The following is an 18,831-nucleotide window of genomic DNA, read 5'->3' on the forward strand; positions in this document are numbered from 1 at the left end:
ACTGCCGCACCTTCACGATCTCCTCTGCCTCTGTTGGAGGGATGGAGCCGTCCCCCAGGATCTGCGTGACTCCAAGATTGTCACACTATACAAGAACAAGGGAGACCGTAGTGACTGTAATAATTACCGCGGCATCTCCCTGCTTAACATCGTGGGGAAAGTCTTTGCTCGTGTCGCCCTTGCTAGACTCCACCTCCTTGCAGAACGTGTCTACCCTGAGTCACAATGTGGCTTTAGGGCAGCAAGATCCACAGTGGACATGATTTTCACCCTTCGGCAGCTGCAGGAGAAGTGCCGGGAACAGAGGAGACCCTTGTATCTCGCCTTTGTTGATCTCACTAAAGCATTCGACCTTGTCAGCAGAGATGGTCTCTTTAAGATGCTTGTAAAGATCGGCTGCCCCCCAAAACTCCTCGCCGTCATAAGATCATTCCACGAAAACACACAGGGTTCTGTCTGTTGGGGAGGAGGAACATCAGAGGCCTTTCCAATCCACAGCGGCGTAAAACAGGGCTGCGTTCTTGCACCAACCCTCTTTGGAATTTTCTTCTCCCTCGTTCTGTCTACTGCTTTCGGCACATGTTCTGAAGGTGTCTCCCTACACACGAGAGCTGATGGGAAACTTTTCAACCTTGCCCGTTTGCGCTCCAAGACCAAGGTGACCAGTGTCCTCCTGAGGGAAATGCTTTTTGCTGATGATGCAGCTCTAGCATCCCACACCGAGTCTGGACTCCAGAGGCTGATGGACAGGCTTTCATCTGCCTGTAAAGAGTTTGGTCTCACCATCAGCCTAAAGAAGACCAATGTCATGGGCCAAGATGCTGAAACTCCACTCTCCATCTCCGTCGACAATCAGACTCTGGAATGTGTCAACACCTTTACATACCTTGGATCCGCAATCTCCAGTGACTTGTCACTCGACACAGAACGTGCCACCCGTCTTGCGAGAGCCGCCACAGTGATGGCCAGGCTGTCCAAAAGAGTATGGTCGAACAACCAGCTATCCACACGCACTAAACTCCAGGTCTATCAAGCCTGCGTCATTAGCACACTGATGTATGGCAGCGAGGCCTGGACCACCTACACCAGACATGAGAAACAGCTAAACAGCTTTCACCTGCGCTGTCTTCGCCGCATCCTGGGAATCTCATGGCAGGACAAAGTTCCCAACATGGAAGTCCTAGATCGTGCTCACTCCACCAGCCTGTTCACCATGCTCAGCCAACGCCGCCTCAGATGGCTTGGCCATGTCCACAGGATGGACCCCAGCCGGCTCCCCAGAGCTGTCCTGTACGGCGAATTGTCAACAGGCTCCAGACCCCTTGGTCGCCCCCGACTGCGTTTCAAGGACGTGTGCAAACGTGACATGAAACAGGCAGGCATCGACCACAACAACTGGGAGGAAGCTGCAAAAGACCGCGACGTTTGGAGGCACACTGTTGCTACAGGAACCCGCCGTGCCGAGGAGAAACACATCTCCTTGTTGCAGGCGAGGAGACAAAAGCGGAAACTCCGTGACGCGGTACCTGCTCCTGTGTCAGAACCCTCCACATACGTTTGCGCCAACTGCACCAGAGACTGTCACTCCAGAGTGGGGCTGTACAGCCACAGCCGCCGCTGCAAGAAAGAATGAACTCCCCCAGGCGCAACCCATCGTCACTACTGACGGACGGATGCCTATGATGATGATGATATATGTATATGTGTGTACATACATATATATATATATGTATGTGTGTATATGTAAATAAATGTATATGTGTGTATATATATGTATATGTATGTATATATATACATACATGTATATATGTATGTATATATATGTGCATATGTATGTATATATATACATACATGTATATATGTATGTATATATATGTGCATATGTATATGTTTGTATATATAAGTACATATATATGTATATGTGTACATATATATGTATATACATATGTATGTATATATATATATATACAGTATATATGTGTATATATACATATATATGTATAAATGTATGTATATATGTATATGTACAGTATGTATATATATGAATGTATACATATATACACATATGTATGTATATGTATACTGTGTATATGTATATGTATGTATATATATGAATGTATATATATGTATATATGTATATGTGTGTACATATATATATGTATATGTATGTGTGTATATGTAAATAAATGTATATGTGTGTATATATATGTACAGTATATATATATATATATATATGTGTGTGTACATGTAAATAAATGTATATGTGTATATATATATATGTATATGTATGTATATATACACATACATGTATATATGTATGTATATATATATATATATGTATATGTATAAATATGTATGTATATATGTGCATATGTATATATATATATATATATATGTATATATTTGTATATATATATATAAGTACATTTTTGCCAATCAGAAGCCTGAAGGTTATTTGTCGAAAAATAAAACAAGTTACATTATTTGAAAAAAAAAAGCATAAAAATGTAATGTTAAAGTTAAAGTACCAATTATTGTCTCACACACACGCACACACACACACACACACACACACACACACACACACACACACACTAGATGTGGCGAAATGATCACCCTTGATCACCCCCTTAGCCAACCAGAATGCTGAAGAAAGTGATTTGTGGAAAAGGCAGAAGTTATATGACGGATTATAAAGCAGAGATGCACAAACCAGCTTGACAGCTTACCTGGGAACTTAAGATGATAGGACAATGAGTCGTGCCAAAGGAGGCGATGGCGCCCGACTCGCGCCTTCTACTTCCTCCCATGTGACCCGGGCATCCCCGGCGAGCGGCGACACGGCATTGTTGGCTTTGATCTTCACCCCCGTCTTCCTTGCGGCTATAAAGAGAGCTGGCAGGCGCCCAGGAGCAGTCTATAACGCCAGGAAATGATCTCTGACATCAAAACACCTTCAAATGAGGTCACCGACAATCATGCAATTACATCGCTTTATGCTCTCTCAAATGTTTAACTTGCGGCTTCACACCTTTCATCTTCACCTGAAATAAGAACACAACATTTGTAGGAATAGCAGCTTTATTCTGCCAAAAATACATCATTTTACACTCATAACATCATGTTTCTATTTTCCAGTAAAACTATTGTTTCTTTCTTGCAAGCGGTAGAAAATGGATGGATGGACGGAATTTGTTTTGTCAATTTTATTATTACAACTTTATTTTCATTAAATTAAAGCTAATATTACTACTTTAGTTTAATCAAATTACATATTTTATAGCATAAAATTTAATTGTTTTTGCTCTGAATATTACGACTTCATTCTTGTAAAATTAAGTTACTTTTTGTAATTTTTCCACTTCAGTCTTGAAAACGTATATATTTTTACTCATTTTTAACCATCTACATTTATTCTAAAAAAAATTGTATTACTATTTACTATCTGTTTATATTATCTTATTCTATTTCTGATTATCATTGTTATTATTATTAATTTATTATTTTTATTTTGTATTATTTTATTCTATTTCTGATTATCATTGTTATTATTATGAATTTATTATTCTTATTTTATTTTATTTTATTTAATTGCTTTATCTGTAAATATTATAATCACTTTGTTTTGTTTTCTTGCTGTTTTTTTTTTTCTTCTTTTTTTGGGGTGAAGGGGTGGCATCGTTGGGATATAAACAAAAAAATATTCAGACATTTGGGGCAGACGGTAGATGTGTGATGTATGCAAATATGATGTAATGGATAGAAATGTCTGATGCTGGATGTCAATGAAAATGTAATTTAAAAAAAACAAACATTTTTTTCAAAGAAGTAATTTTTAACCATCCACATTTCTTCTAAAATGTTGATTTTTTTTCCTCCCAAAAATGTCATTTTTAACCATCCACATTTTTTCAAAAATGTTGATTTAAAAAAAAAAAGAAGTCATTTTTAACCCTCCACATTTATTCTAAAACGTTGATTTTTTTTTTTTAAAGTAATTTTTAACATCCACATTTATTCTAAAATGTAGATTTTTTTCCCCCCCAAAAAAGTCATTTTTAACAATCCACATTTATTCTAAAACGTTGATTTTTTCCAAAAAAAGTCATTTTTAACCATCCACGTTTATTCTAAAATGTTGATTTTTTTCCAAAAAAAAAGGCATTTTTAACCATCCACATTTATTCTAAAACGTAGATTTTTTTTAAAAGTCATTTTTAACCATCCCCATTTATTATAAAATGTGAATTTTTTCAAAAAAGTAATTTTCAACCATTCACATTTCTTCTAAAATGTTGATTCCCCCCCCCCAAAAAAGTAATTTTTAACCATCCACATTTATTCTAAAACGTTGATTAAAAAAAAAAAAAGAAGTCATTTTTAACCCTCCACATTTATTCGGGCACAGCCCGAAGAGGCAACGTGGGTCCCCCCTCCAATGGGCTCACCACCCATAGCAGGGGCCATAGAGGTCGGGTGCAATGTGAGCTGGGCGGTAGCCGAAGGCAGGGCACTTGGCGGTCCGATCCTCGGCTACATAAGCTGGCTCTTGGGACCTGGAACGTCACCTCGCTGGGGGGAAAGGAGCCTGAGCTAGTGCGCGAGGTAGAGAAGTTCCGGTTGGATATAGTCGGACTCACCTCGACGCACAGCAAGGGCTCTGGAACCAGTTCTCTCGAGAGGGGCTGGACTCTCTTCCACTCTGGCGTTGCCAGCAGTGAGAGGCGACGGGCTGGGGTGGCAATTCTTGTTGCCCCCCGGCTCAGAGCCTGCATGTTGGAGTTCAACCCGGTGGACGAGAGGGTAGCTTCCCTCCGCCTTCGGGTGGGGGGACGGGTCCTGACTGTTGTTTGCGCTTACGCGCCAAACAGCAGCTCAGAGTACCCACCCTTTTTGGATTCACTCGAGGGAGTACTGGAGAGTGCTCCCCCGGGGGATTCCCTCGTTCTACTGGGAGACTTCAATGCTCATGTTGGTAACGACAGTGAAACCTGGAGAGGCGTGATTGGGAAGAATGGCCGCCCGGATCTGAACCCAAGTGGTGTTTTGTTATTGGACTTTTGTGCCCGTCACGGATTGTCCATAACGAACACCATGTTCAAGCATAAGGGTGTCCATATGTGCACTTGGCACCAGGACACCCTAGGCCGCAGTTCTATGATCGACTTTGTAGTTGTGTCATCGGATTTGCGGCCTCATGTTTTGGACACTCGGGTGAAGAGAGGGGCGGAGCTTTCTACCGATCACCACCTGGTGGTGAGTTGGCTGCGATGGTGGGGGAGGATGCCGGACAGACCTGGCAGGCCCAAACGCATTGTGAGGGTTTGCTGGGAACGTCTGGCAGAGTCTCCTGTCAGAGAGAGTTTCAATTCCCACCTCCGGAAGAACTTTGAACATGTCACGAGGGAGGTGCTGGACATTGAGTCCGAGTGGACCATGTTCCGCACCTCTATTGTCGAGGCGGCTGATTGGAGCTGTGGCCGCAAGGTAGTTGGTGCTTGTCGTGGCGGTAATCCTAGAACCCGTTGGTGGACACCGGCGGTGAGGGATGCCGTCAAGCTGAAGAAGGAGTCCTATCGGGTTCTTTTGGCTCATGGGACTCCTGAGGCAGCGGACAGGTACCGACAGGCCAAGCGGTGTGCGGCTTCAGCGGTCGCGGAGGCAAAAACTCGGACATGGGAGGAGTTCGGGGAAGCCATGGAAAACGACTTCCGGACGGCTTCGAAGCGATTCTGGACCACCATCCGCCGCCTCAGGAAGGGGAAGCAGTGCACTACCAACACCGTGTATGGTGCGGATGGTGTTCTGCTGACCTCGACTGCGGAAGTTGTGGATCGGTGGAGGGAATACTTCGAAGACCTCCTCAATCCCACCAACACGTCTTCCTATGAGGAAGCAGTGCCTGGGGAATCTGTGGTGGGCTCTCCTATTTCTGGGGCTGAGGTTGCTGAGGTAGTTAAAAAGCTCCTCGGTGGCAAGGCCCCGGGGATGGATGAGATCCGCCCGGAGTTCCTTAAGGCTCTGGATGCTGTAGGGCTGTCTTGGTTGACAAGACTCTGCAGCATCGCGTGGACATCGGGGGCAGTACCTCTGGATTGGCAGACCGGGGTGGTGGTTCCTCTTTTTAAAAAGGGGAACCGGAGGGTGTGTTCTAACTATCGTGGGATCACACTCCTCAGCCTTCCCGGTAAGGTCTATTCAGGTGTACTGGAGAGGAGGCTACGCCGGATAGTCGAACCTCGGATTCAGGAGGAACAGTGTGGTTTTCGTCCTGGTCGTGGAACTGTGGACCAGCTCTATACTCTCGGCAGGGTCCTTGAGGGTGCATGGGAGTTTGCCCAACCAGTCTACATGTGCTTTGTGGACTTGGAGAAGGCATTCGACCGTGTCCCTCGGGAAGTCCTGTGGGGAGTGCTCAGAGAGTATGGGGTTTCGGACTGTCTGATTGTGGCGGTCCGCTCCCTGTATGATCAGTGTCAGAGCTTGGTTCGCATTGCCGGCAGTAAGTCGGACAAGTTTCCGGTGAGGGTTGGACTCCGCCAAGGCTGCCCTTTGTCACCGATTCTGTTCATAACTTTTATGGACAGAATTTCTAGGCGCAGTCAAGACGTTGAAGGGATCTGGTTTGGTGGCTGCAGGATTAGGTCTCTGCTTTTTGCAGATGATGTGGTCCTGATGGCTTCATCTGGCCAGGATCTTCAGCTCTCGCTGGATCGGTTCGCAGCTGAGTGTGAAGCGACTGGGATGAGAATCAGCACCTCCAAGTCCGAGTCCATGGTTCTCTCCCGGAAAAGGGTGGAGTGCCATCTCCGGGTTGGGGAGGAGATCTTGCCCCAAGTGGAGGAGTTCAAGTACCTCGGAGTCTTGTTCACGAGTGAGGGAAGAGTGGATCGTGAGATCGACAGGCGGATCGGTGCGGCGTCTTCAGTAATGCAGACGCTGTATCGATCCGTTGTGGTGAAGAAGGAGCTGAGCCGGAAGGCAAAGCTCTCAATTTACCGGTCGATCTACGTTCCCATCCTCACCTATGGTCATGAGCTTTGGGTTATGACCGAAAGGACAAGATCACGGGTACAAGCGGCCCAAATGAGTTTCCTCCGCCGGGTGGCGGGGCTCTCCCTTAGAGATAGGGTGAGAAGCTCTGTCATCCGGGGGGAGCTCAAAGTAAAGCCGCTGCTCCTCCACATGGAGAGGAGCCAGATGAGGTGGTTCGGGCATCTGGTCAGGATGCCACCCGAACGCCTCCCTAAGGAGGTGTTTAGGGCACGTCCGACCGGTAGGAGGCCACGAGGAAGACCCAGGACACGTTGGGAAGACTATGTCTCCCGGCTGGCCTGGGAACGCCTCGGGATCCCCCGGGAGGAGCTGGACGAAGTGGCTGGGGAGAGGGAAGTCTGGGCTTCCCTGCTTAGGCTGCTGCCCCCGCGACCCGACCTCGGATAAGCGGAAGAAGATGGATGGATGGATGGCATTTATTCTAAAACGTTGATTTTTTTTTTTTAAGTAATTTTTAACATACACATTTATTCTAAAATGTAGATTTTTTTACCCCCCAAAAAAGTCATTTTTAACAATCCACATTTATTCTAAAACGTTGATTTTTTCCAAAAAAAGTCATTTTTAACCATCCACGTTTATTCTAAAATGTTGATTTTTTTCCAAAAAAAAGTCATTTTTAACCATCCACATTTATTCTAAAACGTAGATTTTTTTTAAAAGTCATTTTTAACCATCCCCATTTATTATAAAATGTGAATTTTTTCAAAAAAGTAATTTTCAATCATCCACATTTATTCTAAAATGTTGATTTCCCCCCCAAAAAAGTAATTTTTAACTATCCACATTTATTCTAAAACGTTGATTAAAAAAAAAAAAGAAGTCATTTTTAACCATCCACATTTATTCTAAAATGTTGATTTTTTCCCCCCCCAAAAAGTCATTTTTAACCATCCACATTTCTTTTAAAATGTGATTTAAAAAAAAAAAAGAAGTAATTTTTAACTATCCAAATTTATTCTAAAATGTTGATTTACAAAAACTAAAAGCCATTTTTAACCATCCACATTCATTCTAAAATGTTGATTTTTTCCAAAAATGTCATTTTTAACCATCCACATTTCTTCTAAAATGTTAATTTTTTCAAAAAAAGTCATTTTTAACCATCCACATTTATTCTAAAACGTTGATTTTTTTTAAAGTAATTTTTAACATCCACATTTATTCTAAAATGTTGATTTCCCCCCCCCCAAAAAGTCATTTTTAACAATCCACATTTATTCTAAAATGTTGATTTTTTTTTGAGTAATTTTTAACATCCACATGTCTTCTAAGATGTTGAATTCCCCCCCCCCCAAGTCATTTTTAACCATCCACATTTATTATAAAATGTGAATTTTTTCAAAAAAGTCATTTTCAACCATCCACATTTCTTCTAAAATGTTGATTTCCCCCCCCCAAAAAGTCATTTTTAACCATCCACATTTATTCTAAAATGTAAATTTTTTCAAAAAAGTCATTTTTAACCATCCACATTTCTTCTAAAATGTAGATTTTTTTCAAACATTACTAGTTTAGTTTCATACATTATGTCTGAATAAGTCATAAAATTATCGTAGTTTTTTCTCTCTGAATATTACGACTTTATTTATAGTAAAAATAATATAAAAATGTTATTATTTTTTTATTCTAAAATGTGAATTTTTTCAAAAAAAGGCATTTTTTTAACCATCCAAATTTATTCTAAAATGTTGATTTAAAAAAAGAAGTAATTTTTAACCATCCAAATTTTTTCTAAAATGTGAATTTTTTCAAAAAAGTCATTTTTTAACCATTCACATTTCTTCTAAAATGTTGATTTTTTTCCCCCAAAAAAAGTCATTTTTAACCATCCACATTTATTCTAAAATGTTATTTTTTAATTTTTTTTTTTAAGTCATTTTTAACCATCCACATTTATTCTAAAAGGTTGATTTTTTTCAAACATTACTAGTTTAGTTTCATACATTATGTCTGAATAAGTCATAAAATTATCGTAGTTTTTTCTCTCTGAATATTACGACTTTATTTATAGTAAAAATAATATAAAAATGTTATTATTTTTGTTTTATGACAATGACAACCTGAGTCAAGGATACGTTTTTTTGCGTCAGTTTTATTACTTTTTTTTGGTAATCTTACAAAATGTTGCATGTTCAACCATCATTTTAATACTTAACACTTTTTTCCGACAGTACTTATGTAGTCATGTGCATTTATTCTTCCTCGTAGTTTGTTCTCTTTCTAATCCTGCAGAAACTGTATAAATATGTATAAGTAAGTGAGCGATATCTTTGGAAAGGCACAACTGTGTTGGATGGCATCGATGGCGTACCTACTTTAGTACTTGATGACTTCTTTGCTTCTTTTCTCACTTTTCCTCCCAGTGCTCGGACGGACAGCTCCCCCTAGGGGGTCTAATATGAACACCATGTCAGGAAAAAAAAGGGGTGGAGTACAAATGTAAACATTTGGTTTGTTTGTTTGTTTACAGGCCAAGAGAGCGGTGCAGCGAGGAGCCACCGCCGTCATCTTTGATGTGTCGGAAAACCCGGACGCCATCGACAAGGTTGGTACAGCGTCTGTAAAATACAACAAAACATGGAAAAAAACACAACAGGTGAGAAAGATACTAGTTCTGAAATATACTCAAATGTTACATCAAAAATAAATGCATTTATGGCGTGCCGTTACACCCTTAGTCTACATCAGTGGTTCTCAAACTTTTTTTGTCATCCCCCACTTTGGACAAGGGGGAGTTTTCAAGCCCCACCTGCCCACATCGCCCCAACAGAGCGCTAATGCCAAGCTTTAACATTTTCAAATTGATTGAACATCAAGTTGTATACATTCAAACTCAATAACATAAAATAACATCAAGTTCAATAATAAATAAAATAACTGTGCAGCTGTGGTATAACTTGCATCAAGTTCAATAATAAATAAAATAACTTCCATCAAGTTCAATAAATAAAACAAAAGTGTTATAACTTGCATCAAGTTCAATAATAAATCAAAAAAAGTGTTATAACTTGCATCACGTTCAATAATAAATCAAAAAAAGTGATAACTTGCATCAAGTTCAATAATAAATCAAATAAGTGTTATAACTTGCATCAAGTTCAATAATAAATCAAATAACTTGCATCAAGTTCAATAATAAATCAAAAAAACTGTTATAACTTGCATCGAGTTCAATAATAAATCAAATAAAAGTGTTATAACTTGCATCAAGTTCAATAATAAATCAAATAACTTGCATCAAGTTCAATAATAAATCAAAAAAGTGTTATAACTTGCATCAACTTCAATAATAAATAAAACAAAAGTGTTATAACTTGCATCAAGTTCAATAATAAATCAAATAAAAGTGTTATAACTTGCATCAAGTTCAATAATAAATCAAATAACTTGCATAAAGTTTAATAATACATAAAAAAAAGTGTTATAACTTGCATCAAGTTCAATAATAAATCAAAAAAGTGTTATAACTTGCATCAAGTTCAATAATAAATCAAATAACTTGCATCAAGTTCAATAATAAATCAAAAAACTGTTATAACTTGCATCGAGTTCAATAATAAATCAAATAAAAGTGTTATAACTTGCATCAAGTTCAATAATAAATCAAATAACTTGCATCAAGTTCAATAATAAATCAAAAAGTGTTATAATTTGCATCAAGTTCAATAATAAATAAAACAAAAGTGTTATAACTTGCATCAAGTTCAATAATAAATCAAAAATGTGTTATAACTTGCATCAAGTTCAATAATAAATCAAATAAAAGTGTTATAACTTGCATCAAGTTCAATAATAAATCAAATAACTTGCATCAAGTTCAATAATAAATCAAAAAAGTGTTATAACTTGCATCAACTTCAATAATAAATAAAACAAAAGTGTTATAACTTGCATCAAGTTCAATAATAAATCAAATAAAAGTGTTATAACTTGCATCAAGTTCAATAATAAATCAAATAACTTGCATAAAGTTTAATAATACATAAAAAAAAGTGTTATAACTTGCATCAAGTTCAATAATAAATCAAATAAGTGTTATAACTTGCATCAAGTTCAATAATAAATCAAATAACTTGCATCAAGTTCAATAATAAATCAAAAAACTGTTATAACTTGCATCGAGTTCAATAATAAATCAAATAAAAGTGTTATAACTTGCATCAAGTTCAATAATAAATCAAATAACTTGCATCAAGTTCAATAATAAATCAAAACGTGTTATAATTTGCATCAAGTTCAATAATAAATAAAACAAAAGTGTTATAACTTGCATCAAGTTCAATAATAAATCAAAAATGTGTTATAACTTGCATCAAGTTCAATAATAAATCAAATAAAAGTGTTATAACTTGCATCAAGTTCAATAATAAATCAAATAACTTGCATCAAGTTCAATAACAAATCAAAAAACTGTTATAACTTGCATCAACTTCAATAATAAATAAAACAAAAGTGTTATAACTTGCATCAAGTTCAATAATAAATCAAATAAAAGTGTTATAACTTGCATCAAGTTCAATAATAAATCAAATAACTTGCATAAAGTTTAATAATACATAAAAAAAAGTGTTATAACTTGCATCAAGTTCAATAATAAATCAAAAAAGTGTTATAACTTGCATCAAGTTCAATAATAAATCAAAAAAGTGTTATAACTTGCATCAAGTTCAATAATAAACAAAACAAAAGTGTTATAACTTGCATCAAGTTCAATAATAAATCAAAAATGTGTTATAACTTGCATCAAGTTCAATAATAAATCAAATAAAAGTGTTATAACTCGCATCAAGTTCAATAATAAATCAAATAACTTGCATCAAGTTCAATAATAAATCAAATAAAAGTGCCACTTTGCAATCTCTGCAAAAAGAAAAGGAGGAGCTATGCATTTGGCAAGACAGGGCAAGTGACAGCACTTTCCCCCAGGAGAGCCACCTTGCTTCACTGTGAAACAGCACGGCCGTATGATCAGCTCCCATTTCCTCACACAGTGCAGAGAACAGTCGCACTTTCAGTGGTCGTGTTTTGATCAAAATTACCGCGCTCACAACATCTGTTAAAACCTCATTGAGTTCGGGGCTGAGCTGCCTTGACGCGAGTGCTTCCCGGTGAATGACACAGTGTGTGCCCGTCACATTTTTGTTTCTCTGCAGGCGCTGGCTCTGGCTCGACGACCTTTGAGGTGCGAGTCACAAATGTATATACTTGTGTAATTGTGGTCCACACATTAGCCTGCTACCCATCCGCGCGAAAGTTTGTTCCGCTTAGCCCCCGCCCCCATTAGTTACTGTTGCTATGTCTGTCAAACTTTCGCTCCTACCGAGACATATAAAGCCTACAGTAAATGGGACCGGTAATTTCCGTTTATTTATATAGCGGATTTCACAGACAGAATCACAAAGTGATTTACAGTGTGTATAGAAAATGAAAGCATAGTAAAAAATAATAATCTAAGAATATAATTTTTTTTTAAAATTGAAAGTGAAATTTCCTCCCGTTCCTCGCGCCCCACCTGTCATGTCTCTATTCCCCACCAGTGGGGCGCGCCCCACACTTTGAGAAACGCTGGTCTACATGCAGTTCAGTATTGTGGAGCTACTGTAGCACCGAGTATTTCATATTTTGGTACCGCTACCAAAATGTATTTCGATACTTTTCTAAATAAAGGGCACCACGAAAAATGTCATTATTGGCTTCATTTTAACCAAAAATCTTACGGTACATTAAACCTACGTTTTTATTGCAATCAAAGAACTATTTTGTCCTTAAGTAAAAAAAAAAGTGAACATTCCGTATTTTTCGGACTATAAGCCGCAGTTTTTTTCATAGTTTGGGTGCGACTTATACTCAGGAGCGACTTATGTGTGAAATGATTAACACATTATAATATTATTGATCTCATTCCCGTAAGAGACTAGACGTATAAGATTTCATGGGATTTAGCGATTAGATTTTTAAAGTAATTTCTAACATCCACATTTATTCTAAAATGTAGATTTCCCTCCTCCCCAAAAAAGTCATTTTTAACAATCCACATTTATTCTAAAACGTTGATTTTTTTAAAGTAATTTTTAACATCCACATGTCTTCTAAGATGCTGAATTCCCCCCCCCCAAGTCATTTTTAACCATCCACATTTATTCTAAAATGTTGATTTTTTCCAAAAAAAAGTCATTTTTAACCATCCACATTTATTCTAAAACGTAGATTTTTTTTTAAAGTCATTTTTAACCATCCCCATTTATTGTAAAATGTGAATTTTTTCAAAAAAGTCATTTTCAACCATCCACATTTCTTCTAAAATGTTGATTTTCCCCCCCAAAAAAGTCATTTTTAACCATCCACATTTATTCTAAAACGTTGATTTTAAAAAAAGAAGTCATTTTTAACCATCCACATTTATTCTAAAATGTGAATTTCTTTCCAAAAAAAGTCATTTTTTAACCATCCAAATGTATTTTAAAATGTTGATTTAAAAAAAAAGGCATTTTTAACCATCCCCATTTATTATAAAATGTGAATTTTTTCAAAAAAGTCATTTTCAACCATCCACATTTCTTCTAAAATGTTGATTTTTCCCCCCCAAAAAAGTCATTTTTAACCATCCACATTTATTCTAAAACGTAGATTTTTTTTTAAAGTCATTTTTAACCATCCCCATTTATTATAAAATGTGAATTTTTTCAAAAAAGTCATTTTCAACCTTTCTTCTAAAATGTTGATTTTCCCCCCCAAAAAAGTCATTTTTAACCATCCACATTTATTCTAAAACGTTGATTTAAAAAAAAGAAGTCATTTTTAACCATCCACATTTATTCTAAAATGTGAATTTTTTTCAAAAAAAGTCATTTTTTAACCATCCAAATGTATTTTAAAATGTTGATTTTAAAAAAAAGGCATTTTTAACCATCCACATTTATTCTAAAATGTGAATTTTTTCAAAAAGGTAATTTTTAACCATCCACATTTATTCTAAAACGTTGATTTAAAAAAAAGAAGTCAATTTTAACCATCCACATTTATTCTAAAACGTTGATTTAAAAAAAAGAAGTCAATTTTAACCATCCACATTTATTCTAAAATGTGAATTTTTTCAAAAAAAGTCATTTTTTAACCATCTAAATGTATTTTAAAATGTTGATTTTTTTTTAAAAAAAAGGCATTTTTAACCATCCACATTTATTCTAAAATGTGAATTTTTTCAAAAAGGTCATTTTTAACCATCCACATTTCTTCTAAAATGTTGATTTTTCCCCCCCAAAAAAGTCATTTTTAACCATCCACATTTATTCTAAAACGTAGATTTTTTTTAAAGTCATTTTTAACCATCCCCATTTATTATAAAATGTGAATTTTTTCAAAAAAGTCATTTTCAACCATCCACATTTATTATAAAATGTGAATTTTTTCAAAAAAGTCATTTTTAACCATCCACATTTATTCTAAAACGTTGATTTAAAAAAAGAAGTCATTTTTAACCATCCACATTTATTCTAAAATGTGAATTTTTTTTCAAAAAAAGTCATTTTTTAACCATCCAAATGTATTCTAAAATGTTGATTTAAAAAAAAAAAGGCATTTTTAACCATCCACATTTATTCTAAAATGTGAATTTTTTCAAAAAGGTAATTTTTAACCATCCACATTTCTTCTAAAATGTGATTTATTTATTTTTTTTAAGTAATTTTTAACTATCCAAATGTATTCTAAAATGTTGATTTACAAAAACTAAAAGCCATTTTTAAGAGATTTCATGGGATTTAGCGATTAGGAGTGACAGATAGTTTGGTAAACGTATAGCATGTTCTATATGTTATAGTTATTTGAATGACTCTTACCATAATATGTTACGTTAACATACCAGTTGGTTATTTATGCCTCATATAACGTACACTTATTCAGCCTGTTGTTCACTATTCTTCATTTATTTTAAATTGCCTTTCAAATGTCTATTCTTGCTGTTGGCTTTTATCAAATACATTTCCCCCCAAAAATGCGACTTATACTCCAGTGCGACTTATATATGTTTTTTTTTCTCCTTCTTTATTATGCATTCTCAAAAGTTACTCTTATAAGATGACTTTTATCAAACATAAAAAGTACTTAAATGATTCCTTTATGATTAAATGTTTTCTGAAATATTATGCAACTTCTGAAAGAAAGGAAAACATTAATTGACCTAACAATTTTTGTTTTTATTTCATCCCCATTTTTTTTTTTTTATTCTTGTGAAAATAAATGATTAGAAATTCATAATATTTTATAATCAGAATGTCATACAGGAACATTTTTAAATTGTTTTTACTTAACGTCTTTTGTTTGTTCAAAACTTGCTAACAGAAATATACAGGTAAAAGCCAGTAAATTAGAATATTTTGAAAAACTTGATTTATTTCAGTAATTGCATTCAAAAGGTGTAACTTGTACATTATATTTATTCATTGCACACAGACTGATGCATTCAAATGTTTATTTCATTTAATTTTGATGATTTGAAGTGGCAACAAATGAAAATCCAAAATTCCGTGTGTCACAAAATTAGAATATTACTTAAGGCTAATACAAAAAAGGGATTTTTAGAAATGTTGGCCAACTGAAAAGTATGAAAATGAAAAATATGAGCATGTACAATACTCAATACTTGGTTGGAGCTCCTTTTGCCTCAATTACTGCGTTAATGCGGCGTGGCATGGAGTCGATGAGTTTCTGGCACTGCTCAGGTGTTATGAGAGCCCAGGTTGCTCTGATAGTGGCCTTCAACTCTTCTGCGTTTTTGGGTCTGGCATTCTGCATCTTCCTTTTCACAATACCCCACAGATTTTCTATGGGGCTAAGGTCAGGGGAGTTGGCGGGCCAATTTAGAACAGAAATACCATGGTCCGTAAACCAGGCACGGGTAGATTTTGCGCTGTGTGCAGGCGCCAAGTCCTGTTGGAACTTGAAATCTCCATCTCCATAGAGCAGGTCAGCAGCAGGAAGCATGAAGTGCTCTAAAACTTGCTGGTAGACGGCTGCGTTGACCCTGGATCTCAGGAAACAGAGTGGACCGACACCAGCAGATGACATGGCACCCCAAACCATCACCCAACCATGCAAATTTTGCATTTCCTTTGGAAATCGAGGTCCCAGAGTCTGGAGGAAGACAGGAGAGGCACAGGATCCACGTTGCCTGAAGTCTAGTGTAAAGTTTCCACCATCAGTGATGGTTTGGGGTGCCATGTCATCTGCTGGTGTCGGTCCACTCTGTTTCCTGAGATCCAGGGTCAACGCAGCCGTCTACCAGCAAGTTTTAGAGCACTTCATGCTTCCTGCTGCTGACCTGCTCTATGGAGATGGAGATTTCAAGTTCCAACAGGACTTGGCGCCTGCACACAGCGCAAAATCTACCCGTGCCTGGTTTACGGACCATGGTATTTCTGTTCTAAATTGGCCCGCCAACTCCCCTGACCTTAGCCCCATAGAAAATCTGTGGGGTATTGTGAAAAGGAAGATGCAGAATGCCAGACCCAAAAACGCAGAAGAGTTGAAGGCCACTATCAGAGCAACCTGGGCTCTCATAACACCTGAGCAGTGCCAGAAACTCATCGACTCCATGCCACGCCGCATTAACGCAGTAATTGAGGCAAAAGGAGCTCCAACCAAGTATTGAGTATTGTACATGCTCATATTTTTCATTTTCATACTTTTCAGTTGGCCAACATTTCTAAAAATCCCTTTTTTGTATTAGCCTTAAGTAATATTCTAATTTTGTGACACACGGAATTTTGGATTTTCATTTGTTGCCACTTCAAATCATCAAAATTAAATGAAATAAACATTTGAATGCATCAGTCTGTGTGCAATGAATAAATATAATGTACAAGTTACACCTTTTGAATGCAATTACTGAAATAAATCAAGTTTTTCAAAATATTCTAATTTACTGGCTTTTACCTGTATATGACAAAACTGTGTATGAAGTTACATTATTGTCACATATATAAGAAAATAAATATTATTTTCCGATAAATTGCAACTTAATCTTTGTAAGAATAATACTTTTTTTTTTTTTTAATCTCATTTTTTAACACCCTAAAATGTTTGTATTTTTTTTTTTTTGGTAATAATTTAAAAAAAAAAGGAAAACAAATGTGACTTAATTCCGACAATAATGATCCTCATGTGTGGCATTTTTAACCATCCACATTTCTTCTAAAATGTGAATTTTTTCAAAAAGGTCAATTTTAACCATCCACATTTCTTCTAAAATGTGAATTTTTTCAAAAAGGTCAATTTTAACCATCCACATTTCTTCTAAAATGTGAATTTTTTCAAAAAGGTCAATTTTAACCATCCACATTTCTTCTAAAATGTTGATTTCCCCCCCCCAAAAAAGTCATTTTTAACCATCCACATTTATTCTAAAATGTGATTTAAAAAAAAAAAAAAAAGTCATTTTTAACCATCCACATTTCTTCTAAAATGTTGATTTTTCCCCCCCAAAAAAGTCATTTTTAACCATCCACATTTATTCTAAAATGTGATTTATTTATTTTTTTTAATTCATTTTTAACCATCCAAATTTATTCTAAAATATTGATTTTAAAAAAATAAAAGTCATTTTTAACATCCACATTTATTCTAAATTGTGAATTTTTTCAAAAAAGTCATTTTCAACCATCCACATTTCTTCTAAAATGTTGATTTTCCCCCCCCAAAAAAAGTCATTTTTAACCATCCACATTTATTCTAAAATGTGATTTATTTATTTTTTTTAATTCATTTTTAACCATCCAAATTTATTCTAAAATATTGATTTTAAAAAAATAAAAGTCATTTTTAACATCCACATTTATTCTAAATTGTGAATTTTTTCAAAAAAGTCATTTTCAACCATCCACATTTCTTCTAAAATGTTGATTTTCCCCCCCCAAAAAAAGTCATTTTTAACCATCCACATTTATTCTAAAATGTGATTTGAAAAAAAAAAAGAAGTCATTTTTAACCATCCACATTTCTTCTAAAATGTTGATTTTTTTCCCCCCCGAAAAAGTCATTTTTAACCATCCACATTTATTCTAAAATGTGATTTTTTATTTTTTTTTTAATTCATTTTTAACCATCCAAATTTATTCTAAAATGTTGATTTAAAAAAAATAAAAGTCATTTTTAACATCCACATTTATTCTAAATTGTGAATTTTTTCAAAAAAGTCATTTTCAACCATCCACATTTCTTCTAAAATGTTGATTTTCCCCCCCCAAAAAAAGTCATTTTTAACCATCCACATTTATTCTAAAATGTGATTAAAAAAAAAAAAAAAAGTCATTTTTAACCATCCACATTTCTTCTAAAATGTTGATTTTCCCCCCCCAAAAAAGTCATTTTTAACCATCCACATTTATTCTAAAATGTGATTTATTTATTTTTTTTAATTCATTTTTAACCATCCAAATTTATTCTAAAATATTGATTTTAAAAAAATAAAAGTCATTTTTAACATCCACATTTATTCTAAATTGTGAATTTTTTCAAAAAAGTTTATTCATTTATTCTAAAATGTTGATTTTTTTCCCCCCCGAAAAAGTCATTTTTAACCATCCACATTTATTCTAAAATGTGATTTTTTATTTTTATTTTTAATTCATTTTTAACCATCCAAATTTATTCTAAAATGTTGATTTAAAAAAAATAAAAGCCATTTTTAACCATCCACATTTATTCGAAAATGTTGATTTTTTTCAAAAAAGTCATTTTTAACCATCCACATTTATTCTAAAAGGTTGATTTTTT

At 35.5% G+C, this 18,831-nt stretch overlaps 1 protein-coding gene across 1 annotated transcript in view; it reads left to right on the forward strand.

Annotated features, from left to right (window-relative positions):
• Positions 1 to 18,831, forward strand: part of znrf3 (zinc and ring finger 3) — a 233,203-nt gene that overhangs the window by 180,064 nt on the left and 34,308 nt on the right. The window contains exon 3 of the mRNA XM_061932186.1: positions 9,530 to 9,604. Coding sequence (XP_061788170.1) covers positions 9,530 to 9,604 — 75 coding nt within the window. The remainder of the gene's footprint in view (positions 1 to 9,529; positions 9,605 to 18,831) is intronic.

This window comes from Nerophis lumbriciformis, linkage group LG03 (assembly GCF_033978685.3).
Source record: "Nerophis lumbriciformis linkage group LG03, RoL_Nlum_v2.1, whole genome shotgun sequence".
Taxonomy (NCBI): domain Eukaryota; kingdom Metazoa; phylum Chordata; class Actinopteri; order Syngnathiformes; family Syngnathidae; genus Nerophis; species Nerophis lumbriciformis.